Below are 24,521 nucleotides of genomic sequence, written 5' to 3' on the forward strand. Positions count from 1 at the left end.
TTCTGTGACCTTCTAGATCTAACTTAGATGCTTTCCTTACTCCCTGCTGCTTCAGCAAGTTCAGTGATCCCCTTGCAAGGAGTGACTCACTGTTGCTGCAAATAGTTTCTCCCTCTGTGAGTGGCATCAAACTTTATCCATTCAAAACACAGTGAAGAGTTTTGTGACATTTCAGAAGAGAAACCAAAACTAAACATGGGTGGCAGCATTTGAGCAGATGCGCAAAGAGGGCGAGCAGGCTGCAGCCCGGTGCTGAGGCACGTGTCTGTCGGCACCGGGAGTGCAGCCTCGCCAGCCAAGTGCAAACGCCTGGATCAGCAGCTGCGATCCTGGCAAAAACAGCAGCAACACAGTAAGCCTAAGTTTCAGGCTATTATTTGAGGGAGGTGCGTGTGACCACGTATGGCCATCAGTAAGCCAGGGCGAGCTAAGGGATGCCGATGGATAAATAGTATATGCCCTAAGACGTTTACTGAAAGCATATCAACTTCCAGTGTATCTGCTGAGAAATTGCATTTTTCAGACTATCTTTGTCAGCCTTCCAATGATCCAGTGGAGTTTTTTTTTCTCTCTGGCATTATTGTTAGTGTGTGAACTTCTACTCATCCACTTGTGCTTCTTGTTATAACATTCGGATCTGTTCTGTCTAAGTGTGGGACACTTTGTTATTTTAGTCATTTGGTGCAGTAATTTATTATTAATTATGCTTTCACAGTCGAGCAATCATGTTACTTCATTGCATTTATTCTTCGTCAATATATAAATGGATTATTTGTAATGAGACAGCTATGGGTTGCTACTGAATGTGGATTTTGCAACTTCAGCCTGAGAAGGATAATTCCCCCACTGCACTCGGCCTTTGAAAAGGGATCACCATGAGAGGTTTCAGGAAACCACAGATCTGTTCATTGCCTGCTGGAGAAAGAAAACATGTGTGAGGCTGTGGAAAATGGCATTGATTATGCTAGGAATTAACATTGCACAGAAAGGAGACAGAAACTGCCAGTGTAAAGAAGCTGCACAACTTCTGACAGGCTGCTTTTCATGCAGCCTTTTCATGTGTCTTTCTCCGTCTGTGCTCAAGGACTCCTCAGAGGTACCTGCAGAGACCGGGGCAGCGTCCCCCTCCATGCGTGGCCTCAGCTTGCTTCTCTGCTATGATGTCTTACCGCAGCAAGATGATGACCCGCAGGAACTCACTGGTACTTGGGCTTCTTCATCTCTGTTTTATCTGCTTTTGTGCTTGTTCCGTCAGTGCTCTGGAAGAGAAATAATCTTGACAAGTTGCTGGGCTGCTTGGCATATTAAGCATAAAGATTGCGAGTCCTGCTGTAAAGGCGATAGAAATAATTAGCAGTATGGCTCTCTTTGAACTCACATTTTCCCGTCTGTTCTTTTGGCTGTGTGGCAGCAGTGATACCGATGCAAGGTCAGCCGCCACTGAGCTCCCAGCTCTGCTCCATCAGCTCATCGCTGTTTTTTGGCGAGGCAGCGCGTTCCTCCACACCTGTGCGGTGCAGGCTGTGACCGAGGAGAGGGAACCATTGCGCTGCAAAGAGCTGTGACCCATTTTCAGATTATGCAAGTCTCCAAGGCCTTTTGAATTCAGTGAGATGAATTCCCTTTTAGAAGGTGCTGAGGACGAACAAACCGCTTTATTGGGGGCAGGTTTGGGGAACACCAGCAGTCACTGAGCTAGGCCTGGATTTTACATTACGCTGTTAGAAGATTCAGTGATAAAAGTCAATTAAAACAGAGAAATGCGTAGCATTTTTGCAGGAATTATCCTAGGAATTTATGTTTAATATTTGGTGAATACGTGTTAAACCACTTCCCTCGTAGCGGAGCGACGCTTTCAGAGGCTGTTTCACACTGGGTGAGGATCTGGCTTTCTTCTCATGCTGTTGCAGCGCGGGTACCGTGGACTGCAAGAAGCAGATAGCTGAGTTCTGCTCGAGTGCTTATTCCTAGCCATGGCTTTCTCAGTGAGGACCAAACTCGGGTCTGACAGCCTGGAGTTTTTACACAAAACTTGGATAATATTTCAGCCATCTTAAGAAGATTTACTGAAATCCTCTTTTTAAAACTGGTGCTTTGCATTTTTGAAGAATGCATGACATTTTTGTTTTCAGTATCATAAAGATCCTCAGTCACACAGGTGGGTCACTGTGCAGCATCCTTCACGAGCCTGTTCCTTCCACAGAACTGCGGGCAACTCCCAGCAGCGGGAGTGGGAGCTGTATCCCTGAGCCTGGTGGCATACAGGGCCAGAAGGTACTCAGGGGTCCAGGGCTGCAGAGAGAGACATCCTTGAAATGGTTACTCTGGATTTACGCTGGTCCCTGGGCCTGAAGTCTGCAGAGTAGGCCCGCCTTTAGGGTACAAACTGTTTAAGCATGAGAAACCATTTTTTGTTTGCCTGTTGTAAATTCGTATCGGGTATCTTTTATCCCTCTTGAAATGAGTGCTTCACTTCCAAGACTAAGGTTACTCTTCTCTTGCACAGTTGCCTCAAATGGTTGCTGCATATTTTCTAATCTGAATTAATTCCTGTGACTCTCGGATCTTTATTCTGTAATTAAATAATCATGCAATTTTTTGGTTAAATTTGTCTTTTTACAGTTGTTCAGTGAAAAAATAAGTGGAGCAGAAGGAACAAAGTTAGATGAAGAATTTCAAGAGATGGAAAGGGTAAGGAAAGCAACATTATGTTTTCCAATATTAAGCTATTGCAGAATCAAAAATGTTTCATGTTTCAAGTGACAGAATGGTGGTGTAGATTTACGTGGGAAACACCACCACACACCCCCCCCCCCCCCCCCCCATGCTTCCAGACAGAGTTTTGTAAGGGTAAGTGGAAATTTATCCTTGAGCCTTGTCAGCTCAGCCAAGGGAGGAAGGGAGAAGAGATATCCACAAGGGCTGTCTGAGCAGAGGAGGCAGGTTCCACTGACACCTCGCAACGGTGAAGAGAAACTCCTCCAAGAATGGTGCGGAGCACCAGGAGGGGCCTTCTCCTCTGTGTGGGAGATTAGAGAGAGAAGTCTTCAGTGTTTAGTGAGCCTTTGTAAAGACCACGAAGCCTTCCCGTCTGACATTATTCATGATAAAAATCTAACTACTAGGGTCAACGTTTCTTTTGACACAGAATTATATTTCTTAGTTTATATCCGTGTTCAGAAATTTACATGAATTGTTGTGGAAATGGAGGTGTTTGCTATCCACTTATTAGCTGTTGTGTTGCAAATTCAACAATGTTACTGCCCATACTGCCAGCATAAAGCCAGTTTCTGCTTTTTCAGCTTTTATGTACTTTTTTTAATTGCCCTTGTCTCTCTGGGTACTTTTTAATGTCCATAGTACACCTAGGTCACAGCTTTTATTGTTGGCAGATTGAGGAAAAAAGTCTTGCGTGAGTTGGTTTTTTTCCAACATGCACTTTTGAATTTATGATCTAAACAGGTTTCTAGGTTTCAGTTTCTTCAGAATAATTATGTCCTTTCTCTGCATTATAAGAGGAAAAATAATGTGCAGGCCCTAAGGGAGGAAAAACGAAACAAGCCAGAAATGTGATTTTTTTTTAATAGCATTTTAGAAACTGTTAAATGGGAAGACAGTGCAAACTACTGCTTTAAATGGCCATGACCCCAGGATTGTGAGGGATATGTTCAGTCTTTTTCACCTGTGGAGAAAAGCAGTCTTAGTAACAACTGTTGGGCTGGCCAGAAAATTACAGTCTAGAATATGTAAGCAGTAGTCAAGACTGATGGGCTGGAAAGGCAAGCCCACATTTTAATACAAACCTTCTCTCCTTCCCAGTACTGCCTGCTAATGAATATGTTTTTGGTAAAATCCTGTCATAATTGTGACATGACTATTCATTTTAAGCTACAATATTTGGCTTATTTTAAATAATATTTCATAATCAGCTAGAATAGTGTATTATGTGTAATAAAATGGTGAACTTTCTAGTAATTGATTTGCTTTTTGCTAATTATGTTACTTTTCTTTTTCAGAAAATTGATGTTACTAATAAAGCTGTAGCAGAGCTTCTGTCCAAATCCACAGAGTATCTTCAGCCAAATCCAGGTAGGATAGGAACAATAGGTGTTGGATTTTGCTGAACATTGTCTTCTTACTTGGAAATTCATCCTAGGTAAATGAAAGCTAATTAGGTCATCACTGTGAGGCTTATGTGTGTCCTGGAGAACTTTACCTGTGTGTGCAATGAACAATGGTAAAGTTTATATGTGGTAAGTCTGATCTGGGATGCATTCAACTTGCAGGACACAGTGCATCTGGTTTGCTGGGCATGTGTAGGTTGTGCATGCATGACGTGTCTGGGACAGCTTGGTCCTGTGGTACAGCACGTGTGTTCATATTTGTGCTGGATTTCCTGGAGTGGGATATGGACCCCTAAAGTGAAGAGAACGCCAACGTGTTTTTTAGCAGAGATGTAAAAAGCCAGTGAATTTAACTCAGATGCTGCTGCTGCCATCAGAGATACTGGTAGTTATGTAGCCATGGGGAAGAGGGCTGTTGCTTGCTTACCCAGTATTTGAAGGAGGTTTTGCATTTTCTGGACACTGCTAGGTCTCGGAGGGTTTTGGATTGTCAGTTAGTAGAGGTTTTTTAAATGTTGGTTTAAGAAACAAGAAAGGAGACAGGTTTACATTTGCAGTTAGTCACAAAGTTTCTGTTATGACCTTGATTCACTGTCCAAACCAGCTGTTGGAAGAACCTTCATTTTTTGAGAACTGTGACTGAGTTCCTGTTTAGTCAGCTACACCAGTGACTTCAGAGATAGCCGTCTCTTGTGGGAACCTCATGAGATGTACGTCCCTGAAGAAGTTTAATGGGTTATGTCTACATAAAGATAGTAGGATTCAGTCCTTTACCAAGGCCCAGCCAGGGTGTTCAAGATGAAGCTTGTCACCATGGTCCACATTCCTCAGGAATGCCTTGCCCATGGCCATTACTGTGTGGAAGAAGCTGTTGAGTGATAATAGTAAGGAGTAGATTGGAAAAACTCTCCAAGAATAAATGCGTGGTTTTGTCATGATAGGTGGAGGATAACGACAAATTAATGTATGTAGCAGGCCATTCTGCAGAATAAATTTTTACTGTCTTCGTTACTGGAACCAAAAAAAGAAAGGGGGCAGGGGGGAAGTTCTGCAAAGTTCTCCCAAACAAGAGGGAGCAAACTTGAAATTGGCTTTGGCTGTGCTTGTATCTATTCTGTGTTTGCTTTCTGCAGTACTTCTAATCAAGGAGTTCACAAGCAGCAATATTCAAGGGAATGTGAGTATTGGTGAATATCCAATGATGTGAAGGTGACAAGCACTATATATCTGCCTGGAGAAATGATGCTTGTTCAGTTGGGAATAAAAAACAGTTTCACATGACCCATATTGTTGAATGGAATCTTATTTCAGCTTTTGACTATTGAAGTACTGACAACAAAAAACTTACGAATCTACAGACCAGGATAGTGACTTGCCTCGTGACATTGCTTGTTAAATGATTTATTGCTTTAAATATATTAGTTTTGAAAGTGTTTTTATAACTTTTGTTCTTTTTTTATGTCCTTCTTAGCATACAGAGCCAAACTGGGAATGCTGAACACTATGTCAAAGATCAGAGGACAAGTTAAAACCACAGGCTATCCCCAGACAGAGGGACTCCTAGGAGACTGCATGATACGGTATGGCAGAGAGCTTGGCGATGGTTCTATGTTTGGTGAGTTTGTGTATCTCCTCTGTGAATATTTCAGCATAAAGTTCTTTGCAGAATACTACTCAGTGACATAACCTATGTAAATAGCTACTGTAGGTAAGAGGGAAAGTTAAGTACAGTGATCAGGTGGTAACATAATCAACAAAACACAATGTTTCTGCATATTTGTCCACCTCTATTGCAGGTGGATATGATAACATTATTACTGATGCTATCTGATGATTCATATTATTACCATTTTCGTTTCTAAGTTGCTAAACCTAAATAATTTAGGGTGATTCTTAGATGCACTGTATTTCTTCTAACCTTTAAATAAAAACGGTTACCCTATATGTGAGAAATAAACTAAGGGAAAAAATTCTCATGGAAAAAAATAAAGAGTAACTTTGGGTGATTTTTTTTTTTTTTTTAATGATCTGATATTTCTGTGCTTTGGAGCAGTGCATCTTAAATATGCATTTTCTTATTTTCATGAAAATGAACTCTAGCTTGGCCGTGCTACAGTTCTTTGGTAAATCAAATCTTACTTATTTCCTCTCAAAATACACTGGTACTTCCCAGCCAAAACCTTGATAGAGGCCTTGCTTGCTGAGCATGCATAGTATATGTGGGCTTGACTGGAATGAATTTTAAGCATTGTCACAGAGCTACTCAGTGGGTGCTTTTTGATATGGCTGGAATTAAGAGAGAACCAGGGAGAAATACCTGAGAAAAGGAGAATCCTGGTCTGGGAAAAGAGGGGGGACTGGGGCTGGGAGAGAGTGGTATGGGCTGGGACTGCATGCAGAAGCCGATACACAACGGGCTGGCTTTGTTACGTACTGTTGTTAGTATCTGCAGTTTTACACACAGTGGTTGTCTTGAAATAGTAACAGCTATGTAGGCGTAGGGACCTCGCACTTGAGCCCAAGTAGGTGCTGCATAGGGAAAGATGCTGCTGATAGCTGAAGACTCATTTATTCTCCTCATGAAGAGTGAAGTGGCACAACTCATCTGTGAGCTGGATGTATTTGTGTTTTTGCAAAAGCAACAGGGATACTAAATAAAACTAGGAAAGGGGAAAGGACATTTCAAACGCTGTTCTGCCTGCTGATGCTTACATGCTTAATAAAGTATACAGCTATGTTAAATAGGTGGTTTTAAAGAAGCAGCAAGAATTTTGACGAAAAGGAGGTTTGGAAAAAAAACACGCTGTATGTGAGGAAGCTGTAAAACATCATTTTATGATTAAAAAGTTACTCACTTTTTGTGTATTTAATAATATCACTAAAGTTGTACAAATTAATCAGCTTGGTTTGCGGTCCTCAAAGTGGAGGAGGTTTGTAACCTATGCAAATACAGTAGGGAAAATAGTATTATTTTTTTTCCTAGGGCATCAGGGAAAAAAACAAAGTGTACTTCAGAACAAAAATTTTCCAGTTCTAGTTTTCTGTAGGGGACAAGCAAGTGCATAGCTTGCATTGGTTTTTTTTACTCTTCAAGGGCCTGCAGCAGATACAAAGATACCTGTTTGAAATAGCTGTTTCATAAGACAAATTTTCTGGTTTTACACATACTGAGATATAAGTAGCCTATTCTTTACCATAGGCCTTGCACTACTGGATGCTGGTGAGAGCATGAAGCAAATGGCAGAGGTGAAGGACTCACTTGATATTAATGTCAAACAAAATTTTATTGATCCTCTACAATTATTGCAGGACAAAGATTTAAAAGAGATTGGGGTAAGTTTTCCAGAGTAAAGCTTCACTTACCAATAATCAGAGTCAATCAAACTCTAGTTCCCTGAGATATTTTTCTTGAAAGCAATAAGGTAAATAAATTTCACTGCTTTTAAGTTTGTGTCTCTAGCAAAACAGTGATGAAATCTGCCTAAAATCAATGCCTGGCTATTTCTCACTTGTCTAACTTACTGAATTTGCTGTATTACTTGTACATTCAGTGCAAGAAGGATAGTGAAGAAAACTATATTCTTTATTTTTCTGCTATTTTATTTTAACCGTCAGTTTTATTAATTCTTATGAACATGTGAGTGGGCTGTGATTTACTGCGACTGATTATCCTATCTTGCTATCTCTGTCAGCCTAAAGCTGTTTGTAATGGAGGATGGATATAACTGTTGAAAAAGGCCATTCAGGGCAATCACAGAATCATCTGAAAAGTGCCATAAAATGCTGAAGTACCATATGCCACTATAGGAAAAATATAGGAAGCTGAGGAACACATTTTTAACCTTTAGAGTTAAGTTTTTCAGTGCTTTTGTTTACAATGTGACAATTCAAAGAAAGCCAGGCAGTCTCTGTCTGAGTGTGTTGATTCCAATAGACTTGGGTAATAAGCAAGTTAAAACCCTGATGAAATGCAGAAATGAAAGTTATTTTATTTGTTTACACATAAATGGATGTGGAAAGCATAGCAAAAAGATAGTAATAATGTCTTGATGTCTGTAGCTGCCTCCTATGATACATAACTGTTTTCAGTTGTAGTTACTCTGAACTGATGAAAAGAAACTGTTTGACATTAGCTTTAATGAGCATTTTGTACTGTCACTTTGAGTCCATTCTGTAAGTCTGTCAGTCCCATGATTTTTGGCAACAGAAAAGCTTGTGTAGTTATACAGTGTCAAGTTGTAGTTGTACAACTTGAAGTGTCAAGTTGACACCTAACAAAGAAAGTAAGAATACAAGATTTGTTGGAGCACTGCTTATGGAATGAGAGGGGTAAATAACCCTTTAACTTTTAGCTGTCATATTGCAAATAATTCAAGAGGTAAAATTGAATTAAATGTAGAATATGGGGACACACACATATTTAGATTGGATCCTGCTTCTCATTTAAACAATCTGAAGTGTTGCACATTTAGTGAAGTCCATGAGTTGGATGCCTAAGTTTAGCAAATCAAGGTAGCGAATTCCCCAAGTGCTAACAAATCGCTGTTTATTTAAACTCTATACAGTTTAAAATTTCATTCATGTATACAGTCCTAGACTTACCTGATGCTGCCAAAGGGATGGACTGGATAATCCCTGAGCCTTGTTTTTCTTCGATTCTGCATATCTCTATATTTGCATCCATAACTGAAATTTCCTTAAGTCACAATGTGTTTGTTTGGACGTCCTCATAAATATTCTGTCTTATTTAGCATCATTTGAAGAAACTAGAAGGACGCCGTTTGGATTATGATTATAAAAAGAAGCGTCTTGGAAAGATACCAGATGAAGAAGTTAAACAAGCAGTAGAAAAATTTGAAGAGTCAAAGGAACTAGCTGAAAGAAGCATGTTCAATTTCTTAGAAAATGATGTAAGTCTGTCCTGCATTTTTGTTTGCTGCAGTACATCCAGAAGGGCAGTGTGTGTGGGATTGGATAAAGCCTGTCCCATCCTTCATAGGAGGTAAGGTCTGAAAGCAGAAAGTGTGCCTCTTTCCTCTGTTAATCTTCTGTGAGAGAGGAACATAATGCACAGCAGTAAATGGGAGAACTCAAGAATTCAGGAGTTTCTTCTAGAAATACAGTGGCTCAGACAAAATTGTCACAGAGGTCTTAAGAAATTTTATAATCACAGAATCACAGAATCGCACAGGTTGGAAAAGACCTTTAAGATCATCGAGTCCAACCGTAAACCTAACACTGCCAAGTCCACCACTACACCATGTCCCTAAGCACCTCATCCAAACATCTTTTAAATACCTCCAGGGATGGCGACTCAACCGCTTCCCTGGGCAGCCTGTTCCAATGCTTGACAACCCTTTCAGTGAAGTAAAATTTCCTAATGTCCAGTCTAAACCTCCCCTGGTGCAATTTGAGGCCATTTCCTCTTGTCCTATCACTTGTTACCTGGGAGAAGAGACCGACCCCCACCTCTCTACAGCCTCCTTTCAGGTAGTTGAAGAGAGCGATAAGGTCTCCCCTCAGCCTCCTTTTCTCCAGGCTAAACAATCCCAGCTCCCTCAGCCGCTCCTCATCAGACTTCTGCTCCAGACCCTTCACCAGCTTCGTTGCCCTTCTCTGGACACGCTCCAGCCCCTCAATGTCTCTCTTGGAGTGAGGGGCCCAAAACTGAACACAGTATTCGAGGTGCGGCCTCACCAGTGCCGAGTACAGGGGGACGATCACTGCCCTAGTCCTGCTGGCCACACTATTTCTGATACAAGCCAGGGTGCCATGGGCTTTCTTGGCCACCTGGGCACACTGCTGGCTCATATTCAGGCGGCTGTCAACCAACACCCCCAGGTCCTTCTCTGCCAGGCAGCTTCCCAGCCACTCTTCCCCAAGCCTGTAGCGTTGCATGGGGTTGCTGTGGCCCAAGTGCAGGACCTTGCACTCAGCCTTGTTGAACCTCATACAGTTGGCCCCAGCCCATCGACCCAGCCTGTCTATGAGCAATGAACTCATAGAACTACTCAATGAGAGTAGAATGCAGTTTGATCAGTGGGAGCAGGAAAGTTGGGAGATTAACATAGTCACCGACCGGCTGCTGAAACTATAAGCAAGGGTATGTACCCTGCGCTTTCTGAATTGTAGCTCTCTTATAATCAAAACTTTGCTGCTGATTTGAAGTCTCTGGATTATTTTACTTCTGAAAATCATTATTATTACTATTTGGCTCTGAAAATTACTCCATAGAGTTTGTGGCTTGGGCTCAGGTACCTGGACTTCAGCTCAGAGTCCCAAGTCCATCATGAAATTATGTCTAAATAAGGAGCAGCTGTGGTCTTTCAGAATAATCTTCTCTTCTGTCCATACACAGAGGACTAGCAGGATGTGCTTTCTCCCATGTAATCATGGAACTGTAGGAAAAGAGAACTGGAACTATTTGGGCCTATTCCAAAGCTTTGTCTTCTCCTGTAGATGCAGCATCACAGAAAACACACTTAGAAAGGAAGGAGTGTGCTGTCTTCCATGAGCAAACTGTAACAAGGAGGAGCTGTTAAGTGCAAGCATTTAACTGCAAGCAACTTCTCCCTCTATGCACACACATGTAATGGCCAGTTATAAGCTAGCCTGTAGCTCCTAAACTGTGAGTGGGATGCATTTGTTACAGCTGTGTATAAGTCAGTAAGCCTCTTGCTGTTTTACCAGTGCAAGTTATATGAGGGCACCAAAAAATGTAACATCCTCTATCAACAATGTCAGCACACTGCTCCGCTGTAGGGTCTACCAGTTGCCTGGTTGCAGTGTATGTGTTTTATGATTCTGTCTTGCATAAGCAGCTGAGAAATATTTCAGATGGTGTTTATCATTAGTCAAAGCACCAAACTGAGGATAAAACAGTGCATGGATTAGAATGATTTAGCTGAGCCACTAGAGAACTGATGAGTTCTACTTTCTAGTATAACTAATTCTGCTTGTGGGAGGGGGTGAACTGGATGTCCCTTTGAGGTTTTTTTCCATATGCACTTTCTATTGTTTCTGTTTAAAGAAAACTCTGTGCTCCTTCCCTTCCGTTTTCCGTGCTGACCCAGTCTGTCTGTCTGTCTGTCTGTCCTCCTCAAACTTCTCACTACAGCCTTGTTGTCTAACCCCAGAGTGTCTTGCTGGGTTTGCAGAGATCTTAACTGCAATCGCTTCCTTCCCATCCTTTCCAATTCCCCAAATATCTCCCTTTCTTGGTCTCCTTGCCCTGCAATCTCTGTTCTCTGAGCTCTGGTTCCCAGCCATCTTGCCAGGTGCCTTTCCCAGGCTCAGTCCTGATCCACATCTCTTTCTCAGGTTTTTGCACAGCTAGTTCCAGACCTCCCACATAGACACTGTTGCATGCACTTTTTATCAGACCCATCTTCCTGCCTTTCCCGCTCAGCCAGTCCCAGGCTCCTCTTGCTGAGTGGCTTTTAGTCCCTCAAGTTTCTCTGGCTCTTTCCCAGTCTGTCTCTCTCTCTCTTCTCCTAATCCACAATTCCATATTCCTCCTGGCTCTTAGTCATGTTGTTTGGACAGTCCTTGTCTATCCATTTTCTCTGACCACCCCATCCAAACCCCAGGCACTTTGTGCGTTGTCCTCAGCTGGTTTACATTACTCTCTTTCTTTTGACTGTGATGGAATTGTACCAGCTGTTGATTTGGTTCTGTGCATTTCATTTCTGTATGCTATGTGACAATGTTTGGCTCTCTTGGAGTCCCAGCAGAATTTCTAATAATCTTTTTAACCGAGTAAAAACAGACAAAGTGTAGCACAAAATTGCCATGGGTCCATAAAACATTCACAGAAAGTTTACTCGGATACCTTATTGTGATCCAGTGTCTGAAGACATCATGACGGAATGGAAACATGTCAGATTTCTTGGGGTCTGTCCTCTTAATGCTGTCTTAAAAGAAGAGGACAAATAAGTATCCGTTACTGCTCCATCCCCAGTACAGCTTGAACTTTTCCGTTTGTGTTAGGGGAATGAGATTATTTGTTACCTTATGAATAACAATATTTTGATTTTTCTTTCTCCTTCACATTCTCCCTTTCCTCAGCATTCATATTTTTGAGTGATTGGCTGATGCTTTTTAAAGCCAAGTAGATAAATCATATTTCATTTATTGGTTTATAAATGCTGCCATCTAGTGAGGTAAGTCCAGATCATTTCAGAACTGCAGTTTGTAAACATTGCTAATAAACACTAATGCGGCTGAGTCATAAGAACTGTCACAGTGTAATTTCTTCCAGCATTGCTGATTAGCAAAGCCCCACTTTCACCTGCTAAGGGGTCATGTCCTTTTAACTGTTTCAGGCTTGGGTGTTGACAGACAGCTGGCTTGGAAGTTGAAAGCAGAAGGGATTTGCACATTGTGAAAGGAAATGACTCAAGGACCCAGCCCTGAGTTAGTGAACTAGAAGTTACACCTCGGTTTTGTTCAGTTTCCAACTGGCAGTTTCTTTGATAGAAACACATATGCTCTTTTTCAATAGCTTCCACAAGGTATCAAGGTCTTTTGAGATACCAGGTCTGTTTTGAATGATCTGTTTGTTTATCCTTCAGCTGAATGTCCTGCAGGCTCCTTACAACTATTTTCCTCTCTATATTTCAGGTAGAACAAGTTAGCCAGTTGGCTGTGTTTGTAGAAGCAGCACTAGATTACCATAAACAATCCACAGAAATTTTGGAGGATCTGCAGAGCAAGCTGCAAAACCGGTAAGACTGAACCCATCAGAAAAATTGGAACCTCTTCTGCAGCTGAGGTTCATGAATGTGAAAAGTCACTGGAGCAACAGATCTTGTAGCACCATCTCACAGATGCACATTTGCTGTGCTCTGTGCCTTACTGGACTTCATTGCTTTAAACTGTTGCCACCTGGCAACTTCTTGCTGTGCTGTGAGCCTTTAATTTAATGCAGGATCTGCCCAGAAGGCTTTGAGTGTGTGCAGAATCTCTCTCACATCTGCGGAGGTTAATCAGGACAGCCTCCATTTGTTTGTAAGTTTATTTAAACTTCCATGCTTTGAGTTGTGTTTTGGAGGCTTTGCTGAGAAGTTGGCCTATTTTCATTGCGACTAAGGGGTATACCAAAATTCTGCAGCGGTGTAAGGAAATAGCTGACTAGGAACACAGCTGTGGTACAGTGCACTTATGAAAGGCCCAGATACTTTGTGTCATCCTAACAGAGGAAAAAAATGCTGCTGTCATTAGTGTGTTATATGTCACTCAGAGAACCAGCAGAGAACAGGAGACCTAAATGACTTGAATGTCACCATGGCATACGCTAACATTACAGTCGCAGAGTCGAGGTAACTTTGGGGCTTTCCTGAGATCAGGGCGGACATGGTGGCTGTGAGTATTAGCACAGGGGTCCAGTGAGACAAGGAGGTCTCACTGTGCCTATAGACCCCCTGCACCATCCCAGCTGGAGGGCCCAGTGAGACAAGGAGGTCTCAGCTGGGCCACATGCACATACAGGAAGAGGTATTGAGACAGTTGTGCTGACCAAATGGTTGTTTCCCATTTTCTCTAATAGAAAGGCAATGCGTGAGATTCAGTCCCTGGGCCTCTGTCCTGGCTGGGTTTCTGCATATGTCATTTGCAGTTGAGCTTTCCAGAGAGCTCATTCCTGGAACTTCTGCTGAACTCAGTGGCAGCTGTGGATGCTCAGCACTTCTCAAACTCAGGCTGTTAAGCTTTATGCCTCTGTCAGCAGGACCAAAGCATTAAATAAAATAGGGACTTGCTGCAATTCAAATACTGCATGAGAATTGAGCAGCTTTTAGTGAATAAACCTGCTCCCCCCCCCCCCCCCCAAAAAAAAAAAAAAAGCCTAAAAACAAAACCAGCAGACGATTCCCCCCCCCCCAACCTTTCAAACACCAAAGCATTGAACCTGAGTGGAAGCTCCGTAAGTATCTCTTCTTTCCAGTAAATCTCTTGCCACTCTTCTCTGTGTTCCAGAATAAATGTAGCATCTAGTCGGCCTAAACGTGAATTTAAGCCAAAGCCTGTAATAACTACAACTCTGGAAATTGGTGATAATCAGCAGCACAATGGGATTGCCTATAGTTCTTCCATGAAATCATCAGGTAAGTCTATGGCCACAGAATTAACACGTCGATAGATGTTTTGCCAGATTGTTGCTTGAAGTATTCCTTGTACCGTGAGAACAATGGATCCGTGAAGCATCAGTATCCATGCATCTGACTCCGGTTTGTTTCCCAGATTTGGAAATGGAATTGTGAAGCAGGGTTCCTCTCAACAGTCTCCTGCCCATCTGAAAATTTAGGTGTGGCATTCTGCTTGGTCTTTTAGGTTCTCTGTATTGCCACTGAAGGTGGGAGGAGAGAGAGGGAGAGGCACTTGCAGAAAACAGTTCATTTCTTGCAAAGACAGATGCCTAAGGTGGGTGTGTTAGATCACTGTCTGGAATATCTCCAGATGCTAATTTCTCTCCACAGTCTGAAGCCATAAATGATCAGTACAGGATCTTAAGTATTAGCCATGTAAAATTCAGAGAGATGACTCCCACCCTTACTGATTTTATTAACACATTTTTCTTTACTGTCCCCTAAAGTATGGACCGAAGTGTGTGCATTTATGATCTGAAGTACTTAGGTACGTATTGGTGTGGGAGTAGGATCCCTTCCTTTGATTAGGCCCTGATTCCACAAAAAAAATCAACTGTTGAAAGCGCTTGAAAGTTGTGTGAATGATAATAATTAGTAAGGTTACACTACTCATTGAAATAGCTTTTCCTCATCTCGTGAATAAAATTATTTTGCCCTATCTCCTTAACGGCTACAGTGGTGATGAGAGAAGACCAATAACCCCCCTTCCCCCCCAAAAGACAACAGTATGCAAAGAAAAGAGAGAAAAAGCCAAATTCTTCCATAAACATTATTTGTAAGGAAAATAGAGGGGAAGCAGTGAGCCAAAGGTTCCCTTCTCTACTTGGCATGGTATCTAGGATCTTTTTCTGAAGCTTTTTTCTTTTTATTTTTTCCTCGCTCTCCAATTTCCTCTTCCCTCCAGTCTTGTTCCTTTTTAAAGGTTGTTGGGAGAGAAATGAGAGAACTAAAGGTGAAAGAATAAAGCTTGGAGCTGTAACTTCATGCTCCTTCTAATGCCTCTAACTTTCTTGCACTCTGCTACAAGATGAAGCTATTATACAATCTATACTGAAGGGGATTTGCAGCAGTTGGGCAGCATAAATCCACCCAGCAAGATCTTACTCCTTGATTTGTTTCTTTTGTGCTTGTGCTGGTTTTGGCTGGGATAGAGTTAATTTTCTTCTTAGTAGCTGGTATGGGGCTATGTTTTGCATTTGTGCTGGAAACAGTGTTGATAACACAGGGATTTTTTCGTTATTGCTGGGCAGTGCTTACACAGAGTCAAGGCCTTTTCTGCTTCTACCAGCGAGTAGGCTGGGGGTGCACAAGAAGCTGGGAGGGGACACGGCTGGGACAGCTGACCCCAACTGCCCAAAGGGATATCCCACACCATATGGCATCATGCTCAGCATAGAAAGCTGGGGGAAGAAGGAAGGGGGGGACATTCAGAGTGATGGCGTTTGTCTTCCCAAGTAACTGTTATGCGTGACGGAGCCCTGCTTTGCTGGAGATGGCTGAACACCTGCCTGACCATGGGAAGGAGTGAATGAATTCCTTGTTTTGCTTTGCTTGTGCACGGCTTTTGCTTTACCTAATAAACTGCCTTTATCTCAACCCCCGAGTTTTCTCACTTTTGGCCTTCTGATTCTCTCCCCCATCCCACCAGGGGAATGAGCGAGCGGCTGGGTGGGGCTTAGTTGCCGTCTGGGGTTAAACCACGACAGTGCTTGCTTCAAGCTACTTGAGGGTGTGTTAGTGAAGCTCTCCATACTGCCTGTATGCTAAGAGCAGTTTTGTGTTGCTGTCAAATGTGTTTATATATATAAAAAGTCAAAAGTTTTTATATATATAAAACACCAAACTCTTTACCAGTACTTCTCAAAAAGTGGTACAAAGATACAGTATAAAAACACAGCCTCCAGTATAAGACTTGCAATTACAGCAGCAGTTTCTAGAACATAAAATCCAAGACAAGCTACTGCACGAAGTGGTAAGATAGTGAGGTACGGTCCAGCAGAGCAAGGGGATCACCCACGGGGTGCCATTAACCCTGGTGACAGAGATGTCCTGCCGTTGCCATCTCCATGGGGATCCATCCAGAGACTAGCCCTGTGCTGGGCTCTCCATGTCTGCCTCTGCCTGCTTCCCTGAGCCGAAGCAGATCATGGTTGCAGATCATGGTTGGGACTGAGGGAGACAACCCCCTCTTTGCACTCTCCTCTCAATTCAGACCACCGTTTCCTAAGACGTGTGATGCAAGGACGCATTTCATTCAAAGCACTGGGGATGTCTGCAGCAATCAATAACTTTTTCTAGTTATTTTCACAGCACATCTGGAGGAAAGTAGCAAAAACATAGCAACCTTTATTAAAAATTCAGCATAAAATTTCTAGGCCCCTATCAATTACTTGTCAAGTTACATAAACTTTTATTTTTTCTGCTTCGCATGTGCAGTGGAGAAAGGAGATTCGGAGTCAGCATTTGTATATAAACTAGTGTGTCAAACCAGAGATAAAACAGCACACATACTACAGTGGTTTATCATTGCCATGAAGCAATTGATCCAAGATGTCCTTTAAGGGAAATCAGTCCTGCCTTTGGGAGAAAGACAGACTAGGTGACTTCTCAAGGTTGTTTCCAGCCCACTTAGTTTTAAAAAAAAAGCCAGTTTTAATGAGCTAAAATTCAGTGAATGAACTGAAAAATAAATTACCACTGATCACTAAGATAAGAAAGGAGTGAGCCACTTCCATTCATTGATTCCATTCAGGGACTATTGCATCAACTGCTTGCATATCACTAAACGATGGGTTTTCACTTACTGCTTGGCTCAGTGCTGTCAGGATGGAAAAGAAATAAAACAACCATGAGAGAGATGAAAAGGAGAAATGGGATATATTTAATAATTGTTGCTATACTTAGTGTTGCTAATAATATCAGAAAGACCATCCATCATGTTTTCTTCCTCCTGAAGAAGCTATGGATGCTGTGCTTACCTTCCCGGCAGGTACAGTCATCAGTGAAATCGTTGTTCATTGTCTTCTTTCTCTTCCTGTTCCATACTCAAAAGTTATCCCTATGGATTTCTGTGGAGGTGCAGTGGGGTCAATATGCCCTGCTTTGTAAATGGCGAAACCTTTCTGTTCATGTTTAAAATCAGAATCATGAAACAGATTAGATTTATGGTCTGTGTTTTAGAAATGTGAACCAGGCGGCTCCAAGCAAAACTGCTAAATGTTCTAAGGTCTCCATGTGATAGGGGGGATAGCATCATGATCACCCGCTTTCTTCATTTAGAAAACTGACCTCTTCATCCTACACAAGCAAGCACTTTCATGCTTAATTTCCCCTGTTTTACACATTGACCGTATCAAAATGTAGACTTTTAATTTCTCTGATACTGTCACTCAAGGTAAGTAGTATCTTAGTATTCAGCGAACCCATGGAAATCAACAGGACATTCAAAGTAAGCTGTGATACATTTGGCACAGCTACCACAATCCAGTTCTGAGTGTTGAAATGGCTTTCCCGTGCTTCACCACAGCTTTTCAAGTTAAGTATCAGCTTCTTGAATTAGAAATAGTATTTTCCTTTGTATGGTCCTTAACACATGGGGATTATTTACTACTAATGACTTGCACACATTTGCATTGCTAGATTCCCAGAAACCTCATTTTAATGTTGTGAATTATTTAGCTGCTTTGATTAAGCACAGATAACAAATCTGTGTTTTTGTTCTAATTCATTGTTATCCTCGTTAATCAGCTGAGGCTATGAGCATCATCTGGCTCATTTTAGAACTCTCTTTAAATGCTGTGTTATGTCATGCCTTTCATTCCTTTTGTTTGTCAGGTTTGACTATGATATGAAATAAATGGGTCTGGTTGCCAGGTGCTGGAATGTAGCATAAGCATCTAAATGTTTACTCACTTCAGCTGTGAGGGAGGCTTGGATTAATTATCTTAGCAAGTTTCCAGTTTGTTATTATTAAAGTATAATTTTGCTACCATATGTGTACAACATGGAATAGAAGGCAGAGTAGATGCAGGTACAGGCAGTAACTCCCTTTGGGGAAAACAAACAAAAAACCAAACCAGCATTGAATGGCATTCTGGCTTCATTCTGTAACAGTCATAGACAGCTTCTTGCTTAACCTGTTTTTGTGGTGGTTTTTTCCATTTGTGCTGTCCAGGTTTGAGTGGTCTGGAGATTAATGACAAGTCATCTCTGAATGTGACAGTGAAGTGTGGCAGGTTAGCTCCACAACTGGAGAAATTAAGCAGGTGTGCATGGTGTTGAAAATTAACATAAATCCTGTTTGCAGAAAAAGAGAGTGCAATTTCTTTAGCTTAAATCTGCAACAGGAAAGGATGTGCAAGTATTTAATAGACAGGAAAAGGCTGGAATCATGTCACCAATTCTGTGATGTTAAACAGTGTGTGTTGCAGACTGTCAGCCAGTGCTGCCCCCATTACCTTTGTCAGGGAAGCTTTGTCTCATTGGATTATACAGTAGCAGCAGCTGCCTGACTCTAATGAAGACTTTGACTGATCCTACAGCCTGGAGTGAAACCGGTTGTACTGGCTGTGACCATTATTTAAAAATCTTTCCAGGCTGCCAGACATTTCTTTTCCGTTCTTTGGAGCTTAAAATGAACCAAATGCGATCCATCTCATATCAGGTACCTTACTGTCAGAAACTAACTGGCTTGCAATAATAGATTAACCCCATCGGAGCAGCTGGTGAAAGCAAGGGACTTTGTCAGTTATTGAGAGTGCTGCCTTCTGCTGTTGACAGTTCCAGTGAGCTGGTACCAGTTCTACCTTGGCAAAGACTGAAAAGAACTCAGCTGGTTTTGAACACAATCAGTCCATTTTTGTTGGGAAACTGTGGCTCATCTTCGTTTTTTCTGCTTGGACCGTTTCAGCAAAAATATGTCCAGAACCAAGCTTTCACCCGTGCCATTGTATTAGACTAGCCGTAATTCGGTTTGTTCTTGTAAAACTTTGTCACTACCCCGTGCCTTCCACAGGCAGAGGACTGGTCTGGCGTTGTTACAGCAATGTTCTGGGGGGTTTGCTGAGGGGGATCTCTGTGTTGACAGCTCTCTTCCGTTGTTATAAATAAAAGCCCTCTTCTGTTGTTATAAAGGATAAAACATACCCACAAAATAGAAAAGGAATTCCTACTTCCCAGTTTTAACACCAAGTATTACCCCTGCTTGTATTATTGTCAATTAAAAAGATGCTTTCACCTGTTCTCATTTACTGATCACCAGAATAGTTGTCAGCTGGCTTCCTTAAGAGGCTTCTCCCAATTCCTTTTACTAGAAAATGCCTCAACAGTTATTTTTCAATGGTTTCCTACATGTTACCATAATTAGCAGATTAAAATGCATTTTTGCATGCATTTTTAGCATCTCAGCTATCATATCTGTATTGCATTAGCAATTGTGTGCAGATTTACCCGGACAAAAATTATTCTTCAAGGTGATTGCATGATTAGCGTGTGTGATAGCTGGGAGAGAGAGTCAAGACTAGAATATTTGAGAATTGTTGCAAATAAGACAACCTGAATAACTTAGCATTTCAGAGGTTTAGCTGCTTTAATGTAAGTACTAGAGTGTTCTAGAGTTGTCATGCTATAATGTGTTTTACTACTGTTTATATGGCAGCAGCATGAAACCTTTTCTCCTATTCTTCCTTTACAAATATATTTCAAATTACCAGACTTCTACTTGGATATGCTGTATATGTTTTTAAAAATCTGTTCTGGCTGAACTTCAGTTGAACCTCTGGCTAGTCCTTGGCCACAGGGCTAAGCTTTACAATTTGAACGTTAGATTACATTTTATTAGAATAAGTTATTATTCATAAATATGAATGAATGTATCCATACCACAAATCCAAGCCAATTAACACCCCTTCATGAGAATATCTTTAAAAAAGGTGACTGCATTTACAAGGTTAACTTGTTTTTCTAATGGCGATTCTGTTTTGTACTTTAATTTATGTTTATATTTACTTGTTTTCCAGCAAATATATGTACTTACTACTATGTTTGCATATGGTACCATTAATGTTTTAAAAGAGTAATTTGGAATTACGATCTGTATAGCAGGGCAAACAGCATAAGTCACAAGAACAGCCAGATACTGTGTTGGAAAACTCCTTTCATCTGTAAAAAAGTCTGACAGGCACCATTGTTCCTAGCATAACCTTTGCTTTAGTTCAGCTGAAGGATGTGTACGACAAAGGATTTGACACATGAACTTGGGGAGCAGTAAGCCAGAAATGACTGTCACTGCTCAAGGGAGGTGAGGGTGGAAGCCTTAATGCAGGAGCAGCTGGAAGCCTTGCTCCAGCAAATGCACATGTAGCATGAAAATCCAGGAGGCTGCCTCCAGGCTGTAAGGGTGCGTTTGTAGGACTGACTCTGAGCCCCTGCCCTCTGGTACGTATTCACACAGTAGCAGTGTGCTGCAGTGCAATTTCTTTAAATGATTACTTGTCACTTCTGTTGCCTCCTCTACTTCCTCAACTCCTACCCTTCCAGTTCCTCTAGCCACCACTCCAAAGAGACCACGCTGATTTTGACAACTGTGATTACCCAAACTATCAGTTTGAGATGAATATCCTTCTGAAGGGGAAGGCAACTAGGAATGACAATAGAGTAGCATCTGAACTTAAGGGAGAAACAGGATTATGCTTTAAACTAATTATCACTAGCATTATTTTTTATATGTAGAAGGACTAGATGTTAATGGGTGAAAGCAATGGAAAAACTGTTGGGGGGGAATTCATGACAGCAGGGCTCCATGTTTTGACCCATTGTTTTATGCTTAGTGGCTGGTGGGATGCTGTGAAGCTCTATTGATACCTTTTTTTCTTTCTGTCACTGGGGCAGGTTCTTCAATGCACATGGATCAGCCTTGCTGCCAAGCTCTCTATGACTTTGAGCCAGAAAATGAAGGCGAGCTTGGGTTTAAGGAAGGGGACGTCATAACTTTGACCAATCAGATTGATGAGAATTGGTACGAGGGGATGTTAAATGGAGAGTCTGGCTTCTTCCCCATTAATTATGTTGAAGTGATGGTTCCCTTGCCTCAGTGATTGTGTCATTCAAGCTGTGAACGTGATTTCATGACTGAAATGGATTCACAAATGTTCTGTCAGTGTGGCATTCTGTGAAAGCCTTGCTATTTGACTGACTTACTGACTTTTGTATGCGTCTTTTTAAAATGTATTTATTTTATATTCAAAAAAAAAATTTACCTTCCCTGACTCCATCAACCTGCAAAAAAACCCATACCCAGTTTTTTTGCTTTGTGCCTTGAAGATCACTGTATGAAGTGTTTACCGGTAGCTCACTGTTGCTCCAGAAATGCACTTCCTTGCTATTATTGTACGTGGATTTTTTTTTTTATCTTTGGCTGCAATGATTTTACTATTGAAAACCATTTTTAAAAATACTGTAAGTGAAGCAAACTGTAACCAGTTCCTAAGTTACTGATGTCATTGAGCTCTTTTCATCTATCACACTGTAATTTATTGTGAGCAAGTTAATCCATGTTTCACATTGTATGTTGACAAAAGGCAAAGTCGTTGTTGTCAATACTATGACGTTGTACTAAGTACGAGTTCTCAGCATTGAAAATTCCTATAATTTACTGACCAAACTGAATAAATATTTCTGTGGGCTAAGAACAGTGGTTGCTGCTTCTGTTCCTATAGTGCTGGCATTTGTTTTTGAGCTGGAGGTCACTTTTGCTAAATATATCAGCTTTCAGTAAAGAAAACAATGCTACATTAAAAATGGATAAATGAAGCTAAAGTATTAGTTTTATGACACCTTAGCCACTGGAATTTTAATAATCCTGTTCTTTCCCTACTGATTGTGTAGCATTTATAATGTCTGTTAAAATTTTCTTCTAGCCGGAGGATAAGAGAAAGATTCCTTTGAACTAAGTACAAACTGATCCTAGCTCCACAGGGTTTGTATAGGACTCCATTGAGGTAAATAGGTGAGTATCCCTGGTGACTACTGCAAACAAATGAAAAGTCAATACTCTTCTATTTTTTTTATTTATTTAAAAGGGATGAAGGACAAAGAGAAGGCTACACTGAGAAGACATGCTATAACTAAAAATATGCAAAAAAAGCCTCAAAATGAAGGACAGATATGGCCATCTTTACTATCAAAATGAAGATAGAATTAATTTGTTTTTCTGTTAGCCTTCTCCTGCTTTGCTTAGTAAATGCAGATATAGTAATGACCAAAAAATTCAGCAGCCCCAGAGGAACGTGTAATCTTTTGCCAATTGCTCTCTGTACAAGACAGAGAGTGATGAGAAAGGAACTGAACTCTTTATGGGCAAACTGGCTTGAATCCAGCTTCAGCATTTCAATCTCTACTTGGTTCTGTAGTCCAGTTGAAACAGCATTCCCTAGAGAGGAAAGAATTTCATGTGTATCACAGGTGCAGGAACTTTTTCATCTACGAAGCACAAATAGGCTATCAAACCCATGTCTTTCTGGTTTCTCTCATCTCTGGCCTTGGCTTGTGCAATTATCACAAGAGAAGTAGAGGGTTATTCTTTGCAGCTTTGGCTAGAGCCTGCTACTTAGGGCACATCATCTCAGAATTTGGACTTGCTCATGTAAAGAAGAAAATTCATCAGCTCTTTTCCAAATTCATGGACAAGTACCTAGTAGTTATTAGAGCAGAAATATGGAAAGTAACTGGTCCTGACCTAGTTTTTGAATGAAAGTAGCTATGATGTTCTGAATACAAGATGTATGGGACAACTTTCAAAGGTTTAAGTATTTGGGATTCACAGCTGCTTTTGTTTTTTTCCCCCACTTTATCAGAGAGGTCTCACCAGTCAAACATTTCTATAGCAGGCAAGAGAAGAGGCATTGAAATCTCTTTTACCTCACTAGAATTCCCTAGAGGAAAGAATTACATATGCACACATGTGTGCACCCAGAGATATATATATATAAAGGTTTGAATCCTCAATACACTTTATAGTAGGCAGCTTGCCATTTAGTATAGAGCTTCTGGTCAGCTGCAATAGATGTCTCATCTAACAGAACTAGCCCTTGTTTAGTAGTAAGCTGGAAGCAAGTCAAGAAAGCTATACTGTTAGGATAAAGTATATCAAGAGGTCATAGGAAACCAGCCATCTTTAGGGTTTGCTACCATGAAGACCATTTGCACAATAGGATCCATAGCACATTAAAGAATTGATTCTTTAATATGTGCCTTTTTAAGATTGTATGCTAAGAACAAGTTTCATAAACTGTCTAGTAGGTTGTATAGTTGAGTAAATGGAAGTAGATCTTGTTTCCTAGACCACTGATGGTGTTACCAAACAACATCCTGTACCACTGCTATTTCCTATCAAGAGTTGTACACTAGTTCAAATGTTTCATGGTTGTTGCCCTATACCATCCTTCCCTCGAAAAGGTTTCATTTGAAATACTGAAGATTCCTCTTAAATCAAGTTCATAGCACTTCAGCTTTATTTGAAAAACTGAGTGATAAATATAGTACAGGGCAGCACAGTGTATTTCTGAAAGTTTCTTCAGTCTGCAGGGAATCTTCCCTAAACTCAGTTTTATTGCTTCAAAGTCTTTTGAGCCACCCAAGTAAGATCAATGAACAAACTGAACTTGATTAAACCTGCAAATATTAAAGTCAAGACTGCTTTTATATGCATGAAAAATATCTTTAATAGTTAAAAAAGTTTAAGAAATCAAGATAAACATAGCAAGGTTAGAGCAGCAGCTATTTCTATGTGGGCCATAAGAAACAAGAAGAATTGAGATCTGTTAAACTACAAGTATTAAACCAGCATCTACTCTTGCAGTCTCAAAACTAGGCTTTAACAACTTAAGAGTTTAAGCTAATATAAGGAAAGCCTCACCTTAACAACAGCATCCTAACACAGAACAGGTTTTACATTTGGAACTGAATACTTTGGCAAGTTAAGAGGCAGTCAAAAAACTATTCCAGCATTTGGAGAAATCTGCAATCTCAGCTGCTCCTCTCCCTTCAGCTACTCCCCTCCCCTCATGCTCTTAAAGGGAAGTGTACTTTATATGGCTCATCAAGGCCCTTTCTTTACCATAGAGCCAGCAGGTAAGCATTTTAGTAAAAAGAGGCTCAGAGTAATTAAATGCAGTGGCCCCAGAGGCTAACTGCCTAGTTTCTGAGGGTTATAGGTCAGGCTTTACCTGGACTACAGAGCTATTAAAGTTGCAGT

The 24,521-nt window shown here is 41.1% G+C and overlaps 1 protein-coding gene across 2 annotated transcripts in view; it reads left to right on the forward strand.

The window, feature by feature from the left end:
• Nucleotides 1-21,981, forward strand: part of SH3GL3 (SH3 domain containing GRB2 like 3, endophilin A3) — a 59,393-nt gene extending 37,412 nt beyond the window's left edge. For both annotated transcript variants that reach the window (XM_075506154.1, XM_075506156.1), the window contains 8 exons: nucleotides 2,623-2,691; nucleotides 4,017-4,089; nucleotides 5,596-5,739; nucleotides 7,324-7,457; nucleotides 8,876-9,034; nucleotides 12,747-12,850; nucleotides 14,100-14,227; nucleotides 21,158-21,981. In XM_075506154.1, coding sequence (XP_075362269.1) covers nucleotides 2,623-2,691; nucleotides 4,017-4,089; nucleotides 5,596-5,739; nucleotides 7,324-7,457; nucleotides 8,876-9,034; nucleotides 12,747-12,850; nucleotides 14,100-14,227; nucleotides 21,158-21,363 — 1,017 coding nt within the window. In that variant the 3' untranslated portion in view covers nucleotides 21,364-21,981. The remainder of the gene's footprint in view (nucleotides 1-2,622; nucleotides 2,692-4,016; nucleotides 4,090-5,595; nucleotides 5,740-7,323; nucleotides 7,458-8,875; nucleotides 9,035-12,746; nucleotides 12,851-14,099; nucleotides 14,228-21,157) is intronic.
• Nucleotides 21,982-24,521: the final 2,540 nt, after the last annotated feature.

The sequence above is a fragment of the Mycteria americana genome, chromosome 6 (genome assembly GCF_035582795.1).
Source record: "Mycteria americana isolate JAX WOST 10 ecotype Jacksonville Zoo and Gardens chromosome 6, USCA_MyAme_1.0, whole genome shotgun sequence".
NCBI classification, from domain to species: domain Eukaryota; kingdom Metazoa; phylum Chordata; class Aves; order Ciconiiformes; family Ciconiidae; genus Mycteria; species Mycteria americana.